Below are 19,457 nucleotides of genomic sequence, written 5' to 3'. Positions count from 1 at the left end.
GACAACAGGGTTTAAAGCAGCACTTTACTTACAGTAAAGCACAAAGTAAAGTCTACAAAGCCACAGTATAACACATCACTACATCTGAATGTGTCCATAAACATTTGAATTGTTCATTTACCGGCAATCAGTGGGGGTGCACAGCGATGAAAGAATTAACTGTAGCCCATAACAATAACGTCCCGGCACAACACACATCTTTGCAGTGAGTCAGCTAAATTTATTTGGAAAGGAAGATGCTGTTTCACAGTATAACAGTATAACAGACTAGCAAGAAAATCCACTAATTCGTCTCATTTTTTCTTCACTTCATCAAGTCAGACCTTTGCGTATCATGAAGTGACTGGAAAATCACATTTTCATGTTGAAAGGTTCAGACTGGATTAATGGACTGCATACCATGAAACTCCTAAATTCTTTTACCTTCTTCATCATGATTATTCTTCATTTTACATTTACAAAAAATGATTAAACTTGTGTAGTTTCTAACTTAGAATCTAAAGATCTTAAAACTTTCTGCTGGCATCTGAAAGCCACACAGGCTTTACATCTTCTCTGTCCTGCCTCCACTCATCTCCTATCAGGCGCTTTCTGCTCCACTGCTTACTGAGAGGCAGAAAGCGCTGAAGTAAAGTACTCACAGATGTGTGTTTCTACTAAAACCTGGCAAATCAGAAGAGGCGTCACGGATTGTAAAAGTAACCTCACTGCCTTAATCGGCAGGGGTTTGACTGTGTGCGCATGTGTGTGTGTGTGTGTGTGTGTACATTATATGTGTTGTAAGTATATGGACATGAATAATGTGTCTGTACGTCTGGATTAAGCTGTCTCTCTTCATGCAAAAGCAGAAAGTTTGTGGGATAGTTGAGTTGGATTAAACCCATGCTCATCCCAAGCCAAGATGTCAGACAAGGCTCTTCTCTAGTCACTTTCCTCCCTTCACTCCTCCCCCAAATTTGCCAATTCAGAGTTCAATGCGTATATTTCTAAAAAACATAATTTCTTTACTTGTCAAGGCTGATGTCGTCAGAAGGCTGCTCCCAGCTGGAGGAGAACTGGTTTCGCCAGGCCATTACAGTTATTGTTTTACTTGCTGGTTTCTGCTCATGAATTCTAATCCAGGTATTGAAGGACTGTGTGTTATTCTCTGTGTGTGTTTGTGTGAGTGTCTTTGTACATTTTAGCTCTGCCAAGGTCTGCTAGGCGCCACTACTGAGGTCTTGCTCAATCTTATGAACCTAACTTTCCACTTTGATGATTTGGATCCTGTCGAAAGGTAAGTGTGTGCGTGCGCGTGTGTGTTCACGTCTGTATTTTTGCCACAGGCAGCAGAGTTTAGCTGAGTCCTGCTGTGCTGATAGAACCAGAGCCACCAAATAAAAAACCCAAATAATTAACAGCCTCATTCCTGTTTCAAAGGCTAATCCTCTCTCCCCTCCCCTCTCTCTCTTTTTCTTTTTACACACCCCCCCCCCCCCCCCTTTTTTTTTCTTCTTGACCCAAATTCCATTTTCCTTGGCTCCATCTAGCTTAGTGTAATGACGAGGGTTATGAAAATCATCTGGCAACTCCTGTGACAATATGTCACTAAAGTAGCAAGAATGGCTGTAGAGTATGGAATCCCACCAAGAGGCAAAGATTCACTCCAACACACACACTCACGAACACACTTCTTAACTAGGGCTTGGCTCCAAGCAATGTGTTATTCATTAAAGGGAATCAGATTGTCCTCACTTCATTGCCTGCTCCGTTTCTCCTTTTACCAAAAGCAGAGAGAAGAAAAAGTGGAATAAGGAAGATAAGTTGAGGCAAACTTTATTTGAAGACTGCTTTGGTTGTAGGATCCACAATGATCAGTTATAGAAAAGGTGTAAATGTCAGACACTCTCCCTGTTTCTAATTATGTTGCATTTCTCGTATGTCTCAAATCGTTTGAATGTATTGTGTGGTGTTGTGTGAACTCACTATGCAGTAGGCCACCAGGGCTCCCTGCACAAATCCTGCCAGGACATCGGTCGGGTGGTGCTTGTGGTCGGACACGCGTGATAGGCCAGTGTAGAAAGCCATCATCAGCAAAGTGAACTGGAGCAATGGGCGGAGGAGACGAGCGCCACGCCATGTAAACCTGGACTGTATGTAGAACTGGAAGCAAGGAGGAGAGAAGAGAAGAACCAAATTTAATATGCAAAACTGTGCACATGCTCTGACATAAATTCCCTTCGACAAACAGAAAATGTTCTGTGTATTTGGTGTAAAACATATAACCTAAATTATCAGAAGGCAGTAATAAACCCTCACACACACCTGACTAGTTTTCATAAAAGACACTAAACGCTGCCTTTATAACCCTGCACCTGTGGTGTCTGTGTGTGTATATTATTACTGTCTGAGAGGTCTAGACTGACTCAAAGTGGGCAGGCGCTTGCCAGATCCGTAGAGAAATACATACTGTCTTCTGAAACACACACACTTGACTGCATGAGACCCGGACATGACTGATTCATGGTTCAAGATCCCAGCTGTAAAAACAATACAACCACAGTATGCCACTGAACACACACACACACAAATACACACACACACACACACACACACACACACGCATATATATATACATACCATGCCATGCATGCTTCAACACTTGGGATGAACTCTTTACCCTCTTATAGTGCAAACAGAAGACAAAACGGATGCACCCCCTTACACTCCGCCTGCAGCCCATTTTCTGGGTCATGATGAAGACAGGGGAGAACCAAAACAGGAAAAACTAAATCCAAGGCCACTTTCAGTCACTTACACAAGAGCAAAGTCATACACGCTCTTGCTCTTTTTTTATCCACTTAACATGCACAGCGGTGAGGTCAGCCCAGGTTCCTCAGACATCCTGTGTTTCTCCACCACTCATACCCCTGACTTCCTGTCTCTCACAACCAGAGACAGAGGGCCTGGGAGGGCGAGCCTCAGCCAAGGTCTACCCAGCCTAGACCTCCATACTTGTGTCCTATAATCAGTCAGTCTAACAATTCCTGCAGACAGTGCCGGCCTGCAACCCCCAACCACTAGCCCTGGTAGGTGTGGACATAAAGCTCTCTCACATTTCCTCTACGACACCCTATCATTGTTCTTATCCTTACGATAGCTGAGGAAACGATCCCTCCCATCCCTTCTGTTCTTGTTCTCCTCCTCGCTGGCAGGGATGTTTAGACTTCAGGCTTCCTATACAATGGTTGTCAGGTAGTGAGTTAGAACTACTGATAAGAGCTTTTGACTGACGTAATGCACCTATGAATGAAACCTAGCTAAAAAAAAAAAAACAACTTTGCACAGCCTGTGAACCTTTTCAGTTTAACAAAGTTTTAATGAAGGATGTGGGAACAATAATGAAAACTTGAACTTAGTCAAAACATGAGATATTACAACCTACCAGTCAGTGTGCCCATATCTAATTCGAACACACTGAGGTAACCCAAATAAGCCAGTCCAAGCCTGGTTCAACACACTAAGTCACACAAAGCATGTGAAAGCATTCATGATCATCTAAAATAAAGTTCAGTGTCTCGTCTTTAAATCCAACATGACCTCTGCCTTTTTAACCGAGTCTTGTTCCCAGAATTTGTCTTGACTAGTTAGATATGAGGAAAATACCAACAAAACACAACAAAAGGAATAAATTCCCATGACAGATGGAGCCAAAAGCGACACAAAGTCTGGTGGTTTCTAAAGGAATCCAGTAAGATCTTCTCGCCTTGTCCCTCTTGCACCAATTCAGAGTGAATGTTAAATTAAAAAAAACATGAACAAACACAACAAAGTGAGAAAATATTAGAAAGCAAGGTCTCGCTTTACATGCGTGCCCCATTCTCCTCTTTTCTTTTGGTTCACACCATGTTGTGGCACATTAACACAGCTGTGGTTAGAGCCATTTTTAACTTGAATACAAATATTGTCTTTTATTTAACCACCAACATGCATTCTGGCCCAGAAACAGTGAGATATCGTATAGTCACAACTAACTCACGCAAACACTTCGTTTTCTCATTCTGAGAATACGCAGATGTTGAGTGTGCATTAGCCAAAACAAAAGATAGTTCAGTGGCACACACAAATGCACGCATATGCTTGTTTTCTGTGGCTGTGGTGTTGCTGAACAGCATGCCATGTGGTCTGCGCCAGTTATGGGTGTGCTGTCTCTGAAGCCTATGATGCTGTTAAGGCACAGCTCAAACCACATCAGTCAGAGATGCAGCACTGAGGCATGCTTGTCAGGAAATTAAGTGCTTCAACTTCACTAAATGCCAATTAGCAGATGAATTGAGGTTGTGAGAAAGAGGACGAGGTGGCAGCCCCAATGTGGAAATGACACTTTCAAAGTGGAAAGCGATGAGTGAGCGAAAGCACCAAAGAAAAGAAATATGTATGCCACTAGAGGCTTTGATGAGGAAAAAGGCAGCCTTGATAACCTATTTTCACTAGAACGGTTGTGCAAAAAGCAACATTTGCATATGAAGCTGTTCCATCTTCTATTTATATTCTATTCATTTAATTGTTTTAAGTATTGAGTATTAATCCCTGACATTAATTCTTATTAGCTACCATGTGTCCTCAACTGTCAAACTTCTATATTCTTCATATTCCTTTGGTTTTAATTTAGAGTTTGGCTCTTAGTGACGTCTACAAGAATGCATATTTAGGCAGACTTCAAGAGGGGACTTCTTTGAGTGGAAAAGCAGCAGTTTCCTTTTACCACTGCGTGGGCCTACTTTGTGGTCTTTGTTTCAGGACGGTTTTGTATTCAAAAACATCAACTACAAGCTGTTCTGCCTCTTTTCAACTCCACTCATATTTGGACTGATGCTGGCAGTCCTGAGTTTACCACAGCTGGAACATTGGTCTTTGACTAGTGTGTCACTGTGTGGTCTGGATGCAGCACATCTCCATTCCCTTGCTACTTTCCCCCTGCGTTTTATGCAGTTCTTTTCCTTCGTCTGACCAGAGTGCAGCTGTAGGTTCACCCAGAGGCTGGGAAATACCCACAGCAACCTCTCACTGCACTGCACTGCAATCCACTATAATACATGGGATATTCAAGTGTCTTCACTCTGAGAACCAAGACCACCTGGTAACCAGGCCAGCCAAATCCAAAACACTGACTCTATTCTTAAATCCCTGTAGCATACAAGGGAGATTAAAATTTGTGGTCTGTAAACAAAGGAAGAAAGGGAGATGATTGGGATGTGTGTTCGTGTGTGTGTGTAGCTTGAAATGCCTCTGGGGTGCTAAACCCTACCAGACACCCACAACAGGTGGACTGAGAGAAAGATGTGGAAAGGGATGAGTGAGAACAGGAAGTATGCATGCAACTGTTTTGAAGAAAACAGGTGGAGTGCATCCATCCTTCTCCCCAAGGAATTAAAAAAAGAGTATAAAAATGAGTGAGGAGATGAAGAAGAGGAGGTGGAGCAGTGGATAAGAACAATGTTTTTCTCTTTCTTCAAGCAGTAAATCCCCTAATCAGAGCCCAGCCTTGTTTCCATAACTCCATCTATGTGCAAATCATTGTTTCTCTGATTGTCAGCATATGTGTGCCTGCATGAATGTTAGAATATCAGAGCTTGATGGTTACTTACACACAGGTAGAGCATGGTGAATAACGAAAACGAGGCATGTCCTGAGAAGAAGGATTTCCTGTGGAGAGAAACCGTAACTTTTAAACTCTGAAGGAGTACATTAATAAACATATTATATTCTGTTCATACTGTGTGTGCATCGTTGTTTACACAAACCTAGCTTCCTGTACTTCACTCTCTTCCCCAGTGCAGGTATAGTTGGTGATGTACCCCAATGAACAGTTAATAGTGGAGAAATTTGGTCTGCAAACATCTAAGAAGTGGGGTCTCATCCGACCTACAGACACCTTGGCAATGTCTGTGAATGACTGGCTGATGGCGCAGCCAAAGAGAAACACACCTATCTGCAAGATGACACACAACAGTGATTAGATAAAGCAGATGACTGTAACTGATTGTTAGATAAGAACTGTCTCCATTACTGTTGCTATGGTTTTAAGACTTCTACACTTACACAGCACAAGTACCTAAAACAATAATGCTGGCAGATTTATCGTACACAGGATATGAGTTTTTAAAATGTAGCATGCTATTCTAAGACCAAAAATTTTGTGGCTGATGTAAACGTTGTATCGCTAACAGATTTTAACAGCTGTTACTAATTATGTCTTCTGAGTAATTCACTACACTCAGTACTGTTTTTGACTTCCTCAAGAGGCTGGTCCAGAGACCACAGAAAGGTCTCATATCACTTCAGTTATATTGCACTGAAGGTTTATAATATTTTTTTGTGTTGATGCAAAAAACATGTTTCCTATCCCACTTTTGAGATAATGTTTTAGTTCCTTCAAAACATTCAATAGCTGTTATTAGAATTTACAGTCGACTATGTGCCTTACATAAAAATTACATACATACAATGTTAGGTTTGGCAATAAAATTGAGATGTTTAAAAAAATGCTTTACTATGTAAGAAATTATTAGAACACGTATGATGCCAGTCAGATGCAGAGCTGACCTGCTTGTAGAGAGCTGCAACGTAGGGATTCCCCACAAATGACTTTGTTCCTTGGTGCAGCTGGTGAATCCTGTAGCATTCTCCAATCACAATCTAAAAGGAACATTTTTTTCAGATACAGCACACAACACTCATTACAATTTTTTTAAGACGTTGCCGAATCAAACAGCACTACATTAGTTTCAGACACATAAAACCATGCAATAAAATTGTAACTTTTGAGTTATCATGCAGGAAATCTAACTCAATTCCAGGTTGAAGTAACAGAGAGATTATGAAGGATGTAACAGACAGGAAAGACAGGACAATAAATGGTGCAAAGTCACACATAAACAAACATAAAAGATGAGCATGGCCTGCCTTTCCCTCAGGCAGTTTGAATATGATGTGAATGTGAGCAAAGGTTCAATGATATGATCCGGTCTTCCACGTCGGATGTAAAGAATAAAAAAAGAAAGTGAACGTCAATGAAAAAGGAAAACAGGTATCTATATAATTTTTTATGGAGCTTTAGTCCAGTGAGCTAATTGTGAGTCCTGTGGTAGTCTAACCAGGAAATGCTGAGTAGAGGTAAGGCCCATTGAAAAGACCTCATCTATACTGAAGGGGCTTGCGCGCCAAGTCATGCCTTGAGGCACAAAGATGTCAATAAGTCTGTACCACCTGGGTTCCTGGACTAATAGACCAGTTGCTCTTTCCTTCTTCTTCCCACAAAAGGCTTTAGTCTTCTGATTAATTTCTTTAAAAAGTATTTACCTGCACATCGTTATGCCTGCAGACATTGTGAATGTAAACAGCACTATGTGCACAGATGAATGTGCACACATTCACACTGCCTATGGCAGTCTTTCCACACAATGTACCCTCGTATTATTAGCTTCTTTTACTGTGTACATGTACTCTTTGTGTGTGCTGTTAATCTTGACAAACACATCTATTCTGGGTATTAGGTGCTCAGCTCAGCTCACAGCCAGGCAAAATAAACGTGGTGGTGTACTGTATGTTTGTCTGTGCTATTGTCATTGAATTACTCAGATCAGAGGTGGAGATTAAAACCACAGGAGGCTAATACAGGCCACAATTGTTTATTTTTGTTGCCAGCATTCAAATCTCTTCTCTTGTTTCTACCCCTTGTCTTAGTTTATATATCTGCTTGTATAGAGCATCTCTGAGTATCCCAGAGAATCTAATCTTTTTTTTTTTAGATCATCGTTATGCATGGTAACTCATAACTTCTAACTGTGGAAACAGAGTCTGCCAGACATGAATCTGTCTGACCAGCAGGGCTATTGGGATTTTCCTTTCAACAGAGATAAACAAGAGACCCAAGTGGAATCTGCTACCACTGCATGTATATATGTGCATATATGCATATCCATGTGCCTGTGCCAGCATGGGAGACAGCGCGTGTGTTACAGGAATGGTGTCGGCATGGCAGTAGACGCCACTAATGGAATACAGCTGTGTAAGACACGCCAGCTTTGCCCACACGTGAACATGTGAGGGAGCTAACTAACACAAGAACAGGGTCCTGGATCCAATAAGCAGAAGAGCTGAGCTGGTCCAGCGTGTACGTGCGTGGGCGCCCACTAAGTTGATGGCACAGAGGCGACAGCGAAGCAATGTTTCAGTCTGGGAACTTATGAGGGGGCTGTGCCACATAGGAGTCTGGGGGCTGTAAAGATCATTTAGCTTGACCACGTGGCAGTAATTGTCATACACCCCACCACAAGTCATTATAACATGTTTCCACTAAACTTGACCCCCTCTAATCTGCTGGCACAACACCAGAACCATTCCCGTTTTCTGGAGCACGGTTCCAGTCATGGGAATTTCATGCTGTTGCTAACTAGTGAGACGCTCGAGGCTACCAGTGTGGTAGCGAACAGAGCGCTGACATATTTACCAGTAGTAATGTACAGGGCACAGAGGGCACGGAGTCAGCCATGAGAATGGAGTAAGAGCTCATAAAATCTCTTTGGTATTTGGCATGCAGGCATCAACACACATATACACCAACATACACTTCCTAATATCGCTTGGGGGGCCTCTCACTACCGACTGACTCACTCACTTAGTAAAGTAATAAAATGCAGGCCATTATAAATGGCTTGGAAAAAGCTCCTGAAGAATGAAGTATTAAGAAGAAAGCATTATAGAATGGAGGGGGAAACAAAAAAGCACATTTAAAGGAAAAAACTGGAGAATTTTAGATAACACTGCATGATAAAAACAAAAATTTGATGAAGGCTCTATGTTAGGTTTGGGACTATGCGTTTTGGTTTCTTAATGATCGTTTTCTTTTGTCTTATGCTTTAAATCCAGCTTCTGTCTGCTCTACCTAAAACACTGACTCACTCCCCACCAAGTTCAAGAAGATCCCGTGTTAAAAGATGTAGATATTTTGATGAGTCATCTTTATATAATCTTCATTCCAATATTGACCAAAATGCATTATTTGTTGCAATAAATAAGCAGCCCCACCGATCTCTGTACTTACTGGGGATATTAACCGGATATCAATTTTGCTCCATAGGAAGGAATCCACACCTTGAGACATCTGGTGTATGTTCTTAGCTCTCCAGTTGACATTGTGAAGCTACAATCTGCACGATTATGACTTAACAAGAGAATACCGCCTATTTACTATTTACAATACTGAAGCAGCGCGGAACTTCCGTTGGTCTCTGATAGCTGCCTATGGCTCTATGTGAAGAGCCACTTGTGACAGGGCCAAGGTGCTAATCCGGTCCAGACGATCTGATTTTTCTTTACTTTCAAAGATCTTTAGTGAAGATCTTAGTTCAGTTAAACTATATTCATAGATTAAAAATCCACTGAGCTATAAGACCTTTTGCTTTTTGGAATGTCAATAAATGTATGATGTTTCCAGAGCCAAAGTTAAATAATTTAGACCTCGACGTTAACCAAAATAGCCATAATGATGATTTTTGTCACAATTGAGTAACCCTACTATGACGTATCTAAGAGCTTTACAAGGATTAAACCAAGGGAGGTGTAAAGATCGACTTACGGAGAAGATGCCAATAAGAATGCCAACACCACAAAGCACAGCATCACTAATGGTCTCTCCCTCTTTTCGCGGGTACCGGATGGACTCGTCCGAACAGTAAAACCCGCGCTGGTACGGCTGTATGGTGCTAGTCTCAATGATCAGGAAAGGCAGGCTAGCTACAAAAGACACAAAGAGAGAAGGACAGGAAGAGGGAGAGAAGAAAGAAATAATAAAAGCACCAGGTCAGTTACACAGACACAAACAGGAGAGAACGGCGGGAGCACAAGGAGCATGCCGGCACTGGGGATCATGGGATAGCAGAAGTGGTTGGGGCTTAAGGAAGTCAGATGGACAGCTTAGAGCAAAGGAGTGACTGTTTTCCAAAATCAGATGCACTTGCAGCTTCAGAAAAAAGTTATATAAGCCTATCTAAACTTTGGTAGAGCTTATGTAGCAGAGTCACTCCTTCACAGCCACCTTCATAAACCTCGAGCCCTTCCTATTTCCGCCTTCAGAGTTTCCCATCGCCAAGTGCTTTTTATGTCGGATGGACTTACGGACACCGCAGGCAGTGTCAAGCCAACAGAAATGAGGACTGAGGAAGGTACGGTGCTTCTCTTGTAGGGGTAGTACAGGCTGGAGTCGCTGCAGTAAAACCCCCTGTGGTAAGGACGAATAGCGGTACGATGGAGTACCAGGGCTGGCAGCATAGCTACACACAGACATACACAAACACATGGATAGCTGCATGAACCTATGCAAATACATGAGCCGACTCACAGTCACATCTAATACGGGGAATCATACTGTCACATAGCTCAGTTTACTTACCTGTAAGCTGAAGAGAAAGTATCATTAGAAAACAAATTAGAAGACAAAAACCTTTCACAGGTGTGTGTGCTCACAGTAAACAGTCTGTTTACTCGACAAACTGTCTCCTGCTGCTCTAGTTGACAGTGCGACAACAGGCCATTGAGAACTGAGCTTTATCCTGTAGCTTCACTCATTCCTCACAGAGCAAACACACACTCACACTCAAGGCTATTGGTTCATTATTAAAGAAGAAAGAAACCAATCAACAGGGGGATATTGTCAATAAAGTTTGCATAGTTTTAGGGAAAAGAGTTTCAAAATATCTAGTAAAGAAAAAGAAACATTTCTGGGACATCCCTCTTGTACTACTCCTTTAACACTCCATAACAATCTAAAGAATTTCACAACTAATAACAATGCAGGGCCATGATTAGCCATTAGTAAAAATTCATTTTGATGTCTGCTTTCCTAACCAGTCTCACACACATGGACTAATATACTCCTGACAAGGGGGAAAAGAAATACACATCTCCAAATCAAAGCAATACAAATATAGGCGTGTAAACGCTGGCTGGGACTTTCAAATTCTTCTTTGAGGGATTTAAAAATGTGTGAATACCAAGAAAAACAAAAGAAAGCCCACCCAAATCTGGAACATTTTTTGCATAAGAACATGTTCTCATGCAAAATGTGAGCTATGTGTTCACAGTTGCTCATAAATAGAGAGAAGTCAAGACAAGAAGGTGTCCTGAAGACCCACATCCAAACACACCAACATATACATTCAATGTCAGACTGCTCAGAAAGTAGTCCCACATGTGGTTCATGTGGTTAGCTCACATCATGGTTTCCTTTGATGTTTTGGTTTAAGATCCAGGTCTACTCATGAATGCTGCTGAGAGCCACAGCTGTCTTCTCGCCAGTGATGGGTGATGAAGATCATGTTACCGGTCTGTACTGAGGAGCACAGCACTCAGATGAACTTCACGCAAACCTCAAAACACACATTCTTGTGCATGCCTCCGAGAGAAGCACACTCAGCTTTCAGACTTGCATAATGAAACCAAAAGAAGACAGTGTTGTCTCAGGTGCTCGCCAGATCAATGTGTATATGTTTAAGCCATGTAATATAGCTACAGTCAAGAAAAAAACATTTTTTCTTGATTTTATGCTGTTTTGCTTCCTCTGAAGACAAATTTTGCCAGCAGAGTTTAAAGCGTTTTTGTATTATTATAGCTGATTTTAGTGTGAATTAAGCTCTTTTTCTCATTGACTCTCTTTCCACTGGTCAACATAGGTCAGCAGATGTAATGGTCACTGAAGCAGACACCTGCACAAACAGCATGCAGAATTCATCAGGGCACTGGTGGGCCCACACAAGGCTAGCCCAGGCTACAGTGGTGTCTGAGAACCATGTTGTGCATAAAACAGGAAGAAGGAGATGTGGGTGAGCACAGAATTGCCCAGGCAAGGCAGGGCGGGACGATCAACACAACTTAAGATGAGGAGATTCCAGCGTGTTTCTGTTCATACAAGACTTTCAGCATAATCTGCCTGGGAACTTGGCTACAGATACTTTAAACAAAGTGAGAACCGTCACATGTTAACTCTAGGCATAAACTGGGGTGTGTTGGGTAAACAGTCAGCCTGGAAAATAAAACATTTCCAAAAATCAGTTTCTGGTTTCTCTCACAGCATTCCCTGTTTTTCCTGGGGTTTTGCGTTTTTCTTCCCCCTTCTTTCCTGTCTTTCTCCATCCTTCCATGCTGGCCTGCTTGTGGAGGGAGGATTCACATGCTAATGAGGAGGCATGAAAGAAGTTCATGGGCTTAACAGACACTCAGACAAAAACACACAAGCTAACCAGTGCTTAAAGGCTAAACCGATGGGAGAATACCATGGGAAACTCGGGAGTTGACCAGCTGAATGACTGAAAAAGTAAAGCGAGATTGAGCAATTGAACACCTCGACACTACCTATTGAGAAGTCATGAAAGCCTCTCTGTCTGCCCGCTGCACAGCCTTGAGATGCCAGGCTCTTTTGCGCTGCCCACCCACCCCTCCATGCTGTCGCCCTTAAAGCACCCTGTATGTTGGCATTCTCCTCATACCACAGTCAGTCCATGAAACTCTCAGCACAAATTCAAAGGCGCACCAGTGTTAACCCTATGTCACATCTGAACCTCCTCTACAAACAGTGGCGTGAAGATATATGACCCCTTTTCCCCAAGAGCAAATGACCTTCGGGAGACCTGCTGACCCACAGAGAGAGGAAAAGTGGCGGAGGAGTGTCAGAGGAGGGAAAAACCAAGACAGAAGGGAAGGAAACAGAAAGAAGTGGGATGGGCTTTAGCAAAGACCTGTGGTGCATCACTGAATTAAAAAAAACAACTGCTTTACAAGTTCTGTCAAGAGGTCGCTTTTACGTGACGATGCAGTTCATACTTCAACTACCGAAACAGAGGAAACATTCATTTGAAGAAGTTGTGTGTGTGCTTTGATAGGAAATGAGCCTTACACACTATTAAGCCAAGGAACTGTTTTTAGCACACAAACTGGCATGTAAAGAATAATTGGGGTCTAAAAATTTCCTCAATGGCGAGCTAGAGAAAGACAGGGAGGGTCTGAAAGTATGAAGAATTCAACAGGGGAAAAAAACATAAATGCACTCACACACACATAACCAAAGTGGGTGGCTTAGTGAGTTTGGGAACAGTTCTATTTGTCTTATCAGATCCTGTCATGCACTTCTCTCTTCAGAGAACCGCTGCAGACCACTAAAGACTTACTGCAGGTCAGAGAGAGAGAGAGAGGAATTCCTTTGGCTGGTTGAATCTGTGTTTATATGCAGAGGTCATGGCAGGGCCTGTGTATGTATGTGTGTGTGTGTGTGTGTGTGTGAGTGAGAGAGCGAGTAAGGGCACTGGACTTATTTTCCATTCGTAAATCCACTCACATGCTCACGCTCTGCTGCCTGCTGGAAATGACAAACACATGATAAAAATATGTCCACGTGCGTTTTGGTTGGGTTGGGGTTTTTAAATGTATGTATGTAGTTTTCTTTGTATGCGATCGAGTGTGTATGTGTGCGCATTTGTTTATGTGACTGAGATTATCCTTCAGGCGTCCGTTTGATTGGCTTTGGAGCTAAATTTGGCGTAGTCAGCGAGAGCTTCGATTAGCAGGGCTAAGACTGATTTTTTTAGTAAGAAAAAAAAGGATTTACTTTATCAAAATGTTACATAGCTAAAATGAAGAATTTAGGGTTTTTAAACAGTCTTCTTTACTATATGTCGTGTTATTCAATTATACGCGGGTCCACTGTACGATTCATAACCACACTTTATTTTCTTGTTCTTGCTCTGCCCCCACATAACATAACATTCTCTACAGAAACACACCAGTCTCGCCCTCTAGCTGCCATCAGCCTAACTACACTGACCGGCTGCATTAACATCTACTGTACAATGCAATTACACCACACTATACAGTTCAAAGTTCCTTGAGACTGCAAGGCAATGATCATGAATTTGCTATCACTTTCTTTTCTTACCTTAAGCCTGGCTATACTTGGCACAACAGGAAACAATTGTTATTCCAGTGCCAGCTAAAGCTCTACATTGCTTAAAAGGTTAATACCCTTTGACATTGCACTAATATCCCTGTAGAACACCAGCGTGTATGTCGAGTCCATGGTAGTGAGGTTCCCGCATTTTGGTTCTCATGACTTTCTCACCGTTCTGGGTTTCTATTGATATTGTAATAGGTTTTCATGGCTTTCAGAAGCAAAATTAGAATGATATCGTTATTTTAGTGAGTGATGCTGATTGTCAGCAGTGAGTGTGAGAGGTAAATGGGAGGCGGAGCAGGGCAGAGGAAAAGGTATTGTAGTCTGCACTAATGGAGGATTTCCTCCTCCTGTCTCTCAATAAGCAATATGTGACTCGTTCTAAGAAGGAGTGGGAACAAGGACAATTCAGAGGAGGGTTAGAGAGGGCCGGGTCTATAGTGTCTATAGTGTCTATAGTGGGTTGTGACTCTATAGACTGAACAGTCAATCAATCAAACTGTTTAGTCGCTTCTTCTCTGATTTTTCTCACCTCTATTTTAGCAGATCAGATAGCAGCTCCGCTCACTTCCGTAGCTGAAATCTGCATGTCGCACCAATTATTGCAACATGCCAAGTGCAAAATGCAGTCTCTAAATATGTGGTTAGATTTACATGGATTCTGCGATAACAAATTTTGGACAATTTAAGCAATCTGTGACATTTTGAGCGAATTAGTAACAGGTTAAAATGTTTTCTTTTCTGTTAAACTAAGTGGAACTTTTTAAAAAACTATAAACAACATGATCTTTGCCTGTGTGGACATGTCAAAGCATTTATATTTTTCAGGCTACTGAAGAAACTCTTAATACTTTTATAATTCTGATTTGTAAATACCAAACGACATAATCTGCATTTGTAAAATGACGTTTTAAAGTGCCCTACATTGCTAAAGAGAAGTGTGGAGAGATATTATCTTGCGGTTATTTGATATGTGTGTGAATGAGAAGGAGTGTCTTTCTTTATGAGCGTCCTTTAGTCCGGGATTGTTGATGAATGAATGCTCTCATCCAGCTGCAAGTGACATTGCAATTACACAGTGTGCATGTGCACTATAAATGGGAATTGTGTGTGTCAGTAGTGAGACTGTGTTTGTAACGCACACAGTTTGTCATAGTGGCAAATTTTCTATTAAAACAGTGGTACATAGTGTATTTTTAACTGTTTCTATTAATTTATTTAATAGTAATTCCAGTCTCAATCTTAAGCTAAGTGTTTACAGAGGACACATATTCATTATCATTTGTACTGTCACCCCTGAGGTTTTAAAAATGGCATGCCAAGCAGATGCCTCGGATGTTTTGAAATTTGTCACACATCAAACACTTTACAGTTAGGCAAGCCCACCCAGTTAGCCCTATCTTAAGGTCACTAAAGCCATGAGCAAGACTATGTGAGGCTTTCCACATATTTAGAGATAGTGTGCATACATTCAAGACAGATCCCGGAAGAGCAAAAGGTCATAGGTGAGAGATGTGACATAACTCTAGGATTATACTATAGCCTACAGGATCCAAATGTCACTGTGACGCTGTGTATTGTATCTTCGAGAGTGTGCGGTTGTGTGTGTGGCTATGTGGGTGTGAAAGTGGATTACTGTGGTTTCACTGGCGACTTCAGCCAACTTCTTTCTGAAAAAATTTTAAGCCGTCGACCACAAAGGGCTTTAAAAATGTCCTCGCAATCCAAATAAACAAACTCGGCTCCATATAAACCACCCGTGCTTTTACCATACACATAATCACTGTTTAGGAAACATACGTTTATAAACGCGTGCACAAACATGCACCGATACAGATGTTTGGCTCGAGATATTAGTTTCTTTGTTTCCACAGGTTGCTGATGTGTCTCACGCATGTACAAAGCTCACAATTACACAAACACAGACGCACACATAGATACACAGGAGTGGCTGAGGTCAGCAGAGTGGTGCGCAGAGTGAATCCCTTTTCCCCCCCCTGTGTGAATGCTGTAGCGACCGGGGGGCCGCTGGCTGAAGCATGTGCTTACTCAGAGAGATTTTATTCACAGGAATAAATGCCTTTTTACACACAGGCATCTGTTGGGACACACTCTAGGGTCTTTTACCAGCAGGCACCTGTGTGGGCAACTTCTGAGTGCTGCTGCTGGCCCTGTGTTGCTTTTGGCTTGTAAGTGCATTTGTAGAGATGAAGAGAAATTCACCTTTGGTCCACATCAGAAACTAGGGAATGCGAGAGGATATTCATAATTTGTTTTAAAAAGATCAGTTAAAAGTCATGGAGACTTATTTAATGCTTGGCTGCACTGTCAGCAAAAAAGACAAATGCACAGCTGCTCCAATGAAGAGAAACATGAGCACCGTCCAGGGCCAGATCACGTTATCTGGCTGGTTGGTTAGATGGCTGGCTAGGCGTTTCTCAACGATTGCCATAATGGCATTATTACCCCTTGGGACAAAAGCCTGGCTGTGCAGAGGAGGGCTATGGATTCTCTGAAACCTGATGCTTCTATCTCTGGGTAATGCTCCCCTGAACTTAACACAAGACTGTCTTCTCATTCCAGCTCACCTCAGCTTATACCCCAGACCATTTTTTAATAACTGTGTACACAAGATGTTAAACTGCTGCTACAGTACAAATGTAAAGCATGATGTTTTCTAGTGTTACATGGATCCTCTTCAGCCAGGGGGCTGCTCTGTATGTAAACAGGATAGAGCTCAGTGGCTGCAGCTTAGATAAGGCCTGTGCCATTAAAGATGCTGAGCTGATTACTACACAGCTCTGAGCAGATAAGCACTACAGCCCACAATCCAGTCAACAATAAAGCTAGAAGCAGCAACAGCCATAAACCACTGATAGATAATAAAGCGACATTGAGTACCCAGTAAGAAGCTTCTTACGCCCTCTCATCTCTCCCTCATTCACTTATTACCCCTCCCTTCTATTTCATCCTCCTTCAGTCTGCCACTGGTCTGTTGGTCCCTGTTAACGAAACAAAGAGCGCTGAGATGCATCAAAAGGGGTATTGTTCTCTCCGAAACAGAGAAATCGCCCTGACCCCCATCCCTGGATGCACACAGCACACACACAAATACAGAAGACTGTATATGCAGTAAGAGAAAGTGACAGACAGAGGGGCCTGTGTAACAGCAGGAAGCAGGCCCAAGAAAGGATATTGTGGGGGGGGGAAAGAGATTTAATGAGGCCCATAACTTCAGATCATCTGCCGCTTGCGCTCTAATTTACATTAAAGGGCTAGTGCCATTGTTGTTCATCACATGTTGACTAATAGAAGTAGAAATAGGGTCTAGAAAAACACTGGGTTAAATCAAAAAAGTAACTGTGGAAAAAGTAGAAAGTCTAAGAGTTAATATTTCCATGGGTGTAATGGGCAAGTAGATGTTTGTTGCCCACATGCAGAATTCTGTGAAATATACATTTACATTTCTTGGTGAAGGCTAAAACACAAGTTTAAACACATTCAAAATTGACTGCTAACAAAAGCTTATTGTAAGGTCCTGCCCAGTAATCCAAAATGACTTAAATAAGCAGTTTGAAAAGTGTTTATATGAGAGGGATATAATCATAGATGAGACATGAGAATGAGAGGCATTACTACACTATTGTTGTCAAAGCGTAAACTACAAGCTGGTGTCTTTGTTTTATTGTGCAATTTGTGTGCCAGGATGGCAACAGTATAAAAAAAGGTAAAGGAGATGAATGTGTCTGGTTTGTATAGCAGTGTGAACAGCTACAGGCAAATTGGTCAAGCTTATGCCTTCAGCTTGCCCACGGGAGCCACATGGGACACAGGTCTATAAATCGAGCCACACATGCCTCACACATGCTACCCACAGAGTGAATACAAAATGCTTCACCCTTCAGGCTATATGGTCCATTTAATGACAGCTCTGGGTGCCCTCTCTCTTATTCCCGAATCCCAAAGGACACACATGCACACGCTCACACCCACGCACCTCTAATCACAGCCCTGCTAAGGCACATACCCCAGGGGTTTGGTGGTTAACTCTTGCACCAACAGAAACCCACCGCATGTCACAATGACAGTCGGAAAATGTTGCAGACCTGTCTGGCATTGATGCCACTGGTGCTCTTCATCTCAACATGCACGAAAAACATAGATCTTCCCAAAAATGTGCACTTATATTAGCATCTTATCTAGGAGAGATAGTAGCCCTAGGCTTCTGTTGTCAGGGACATCTGCTGATCTTTATCTTCTGCCAGAGGACACTCGTCACCTCGTCACCTTCTTAAGAGCCATAACCTCACCTTGTCCTGAAGCCGCCAACAAACACTCATCACAGGCTGGGCACAGATAACATTTAGATATCATAACGACAAAAGTATAGTCGAGTAATCAAGCTATGTTGTGTTATGATGTGCAAAGTGTTCTCACAATAAACACTCAATCTGATTACTGTCAAAACTAAATCCTGAGACATATTCTTCTGTGCATGTCTATTAAGTGTCTGCTGTGGGTGACACATGAGTGTAACTAATGTCACACAAAGAGCATTGCAGATATTGATCATATGTGAGTCTCTTTTCTTTCTGACCTTTCACCTAATGTCTTAAACAGATCCCAATAAATCCCAGCCAAATATATTTCTAAGAACATGTTCATGGCTCCCACCTCTGAAAGACTTGTGCAGAATCCCTGAGAATATTTACCCTTGGATTAAGGTCAGCATCTTTGGATTGGAGCCTGTGTTTCAATTTCTCTGTGATAGACTCACATGCTGCTTCAATGTAGTTTTCTAACAGACACAGACTGTATAATCCATGCATATCAATATTCTTCTAATATTATTTTGTTCATTATTGATCTTTCCCTTGTTATTCTGAGACTATTATGAAGACAGAAGACTGGCTCCGGTAGAGAAGGAACACGGGGAAGGAATGGAGATAGATGTGGAAATGGACTAGGAGGCAAAAAAAAGAGACAGGATTTCATTTCACAACCACACCCACCTCCGACCGACACTACCTTTCCGTTTCCCACCCTTTCCTGAGCTCCACTATACACACACACTCTATATGCCCCCTGGTTCACTTACTCCCAAAATTGCACCAGATGTCCCATCCAGAGTCTTTGGGCACAGAGCTACAGCCAGATGAAGAATTTGTGAAATTCTCAAAAATATTTGTAGAGCGGCTCAGGATTGAAGTGGCTGAGGCCTGGAGAGGTGGAGGTTAAACCTCTCTGACTTTAATGAGAGGCTGTGTGACTGACTGCTGTAATGTTATAGCAGCTGATGGGAACGCAGGAGTCGAATACAGAAGGGTTAACGCTCCGGGGCCAGTTATGAAGCTGATTCCTCGAGGCCAAAAGGTTACGCTCTTCTTGGCTACCTGTCTGTGATTTGTGGAAAAGCAGACCGCTGAACACCTGACTGTATCAGAGCTCCAAATTTTGCAATAAACACATAATTAAA

The 19,457-nt window shown here is 42.1% G+C and overlaps 1 protein-coding gene across 2 annotated transcripts in view; it reads right to left on the bottom strand.

The window, feature by feature from the left end:
- plpp3 (phospholipid phosphatase 3) overlaps positions 1-19,457 on the bottom strand; it is a 28,251-nt gene that overhangs the window by 5,409 nt on the left and 3,385 nt on the right. Inside the window, exons 2-6 of one of the 2 annotated variants that reach the window (XM_085348585.1) lie at positions 10,159-10,313; positions 6,586-6,678; positions 5,784-5,971; positions 5,628-5,685; positions 1,966-2,142 (exon numbers count right to left, since the gene is read on the bottom strand). In XM_085348585.1, the coding sequence (XP_085204711.1) occupies positions 1,966-2,142; positions 5,628-5,685; positions 5,784-5,971; positions 6,586-6,678; positions 10,159-10,313 (671 nt within the window). Of the gene's footprint in view, positions 1-1,965; positions 2,143-5,627; positions 5,686-5,783; positions 5,972-6,585; positions 6,679-9,619; positions 9,778-10,158; positions 10,314-19,457 lie in introns of both variants that reach the window. The other variant, XM_085348584.1, reaches the window with a different exon arrangement.

This window comes from Diplotaxodon limnothrissa, linkage group LG23, assembly GCF_057381915.1.
Source record: "Diplotaxodon limnothrissa isolate DT_005_m linkage group LG23, D_limnothrissa_male_GT1.1, whole genome shotgun sequence".
NCBI classification, from domain to species: domain Eukaryota; kingdom Metazoa; phylum Chordata; class Actinopteri; order Cichliformes; family Cichlidae; genus Diplotaxodon; species Diplotaxodon limnothrissa.
This window is presented reverse-complemented; position numbering and strand designations above follow the sequence as displayed.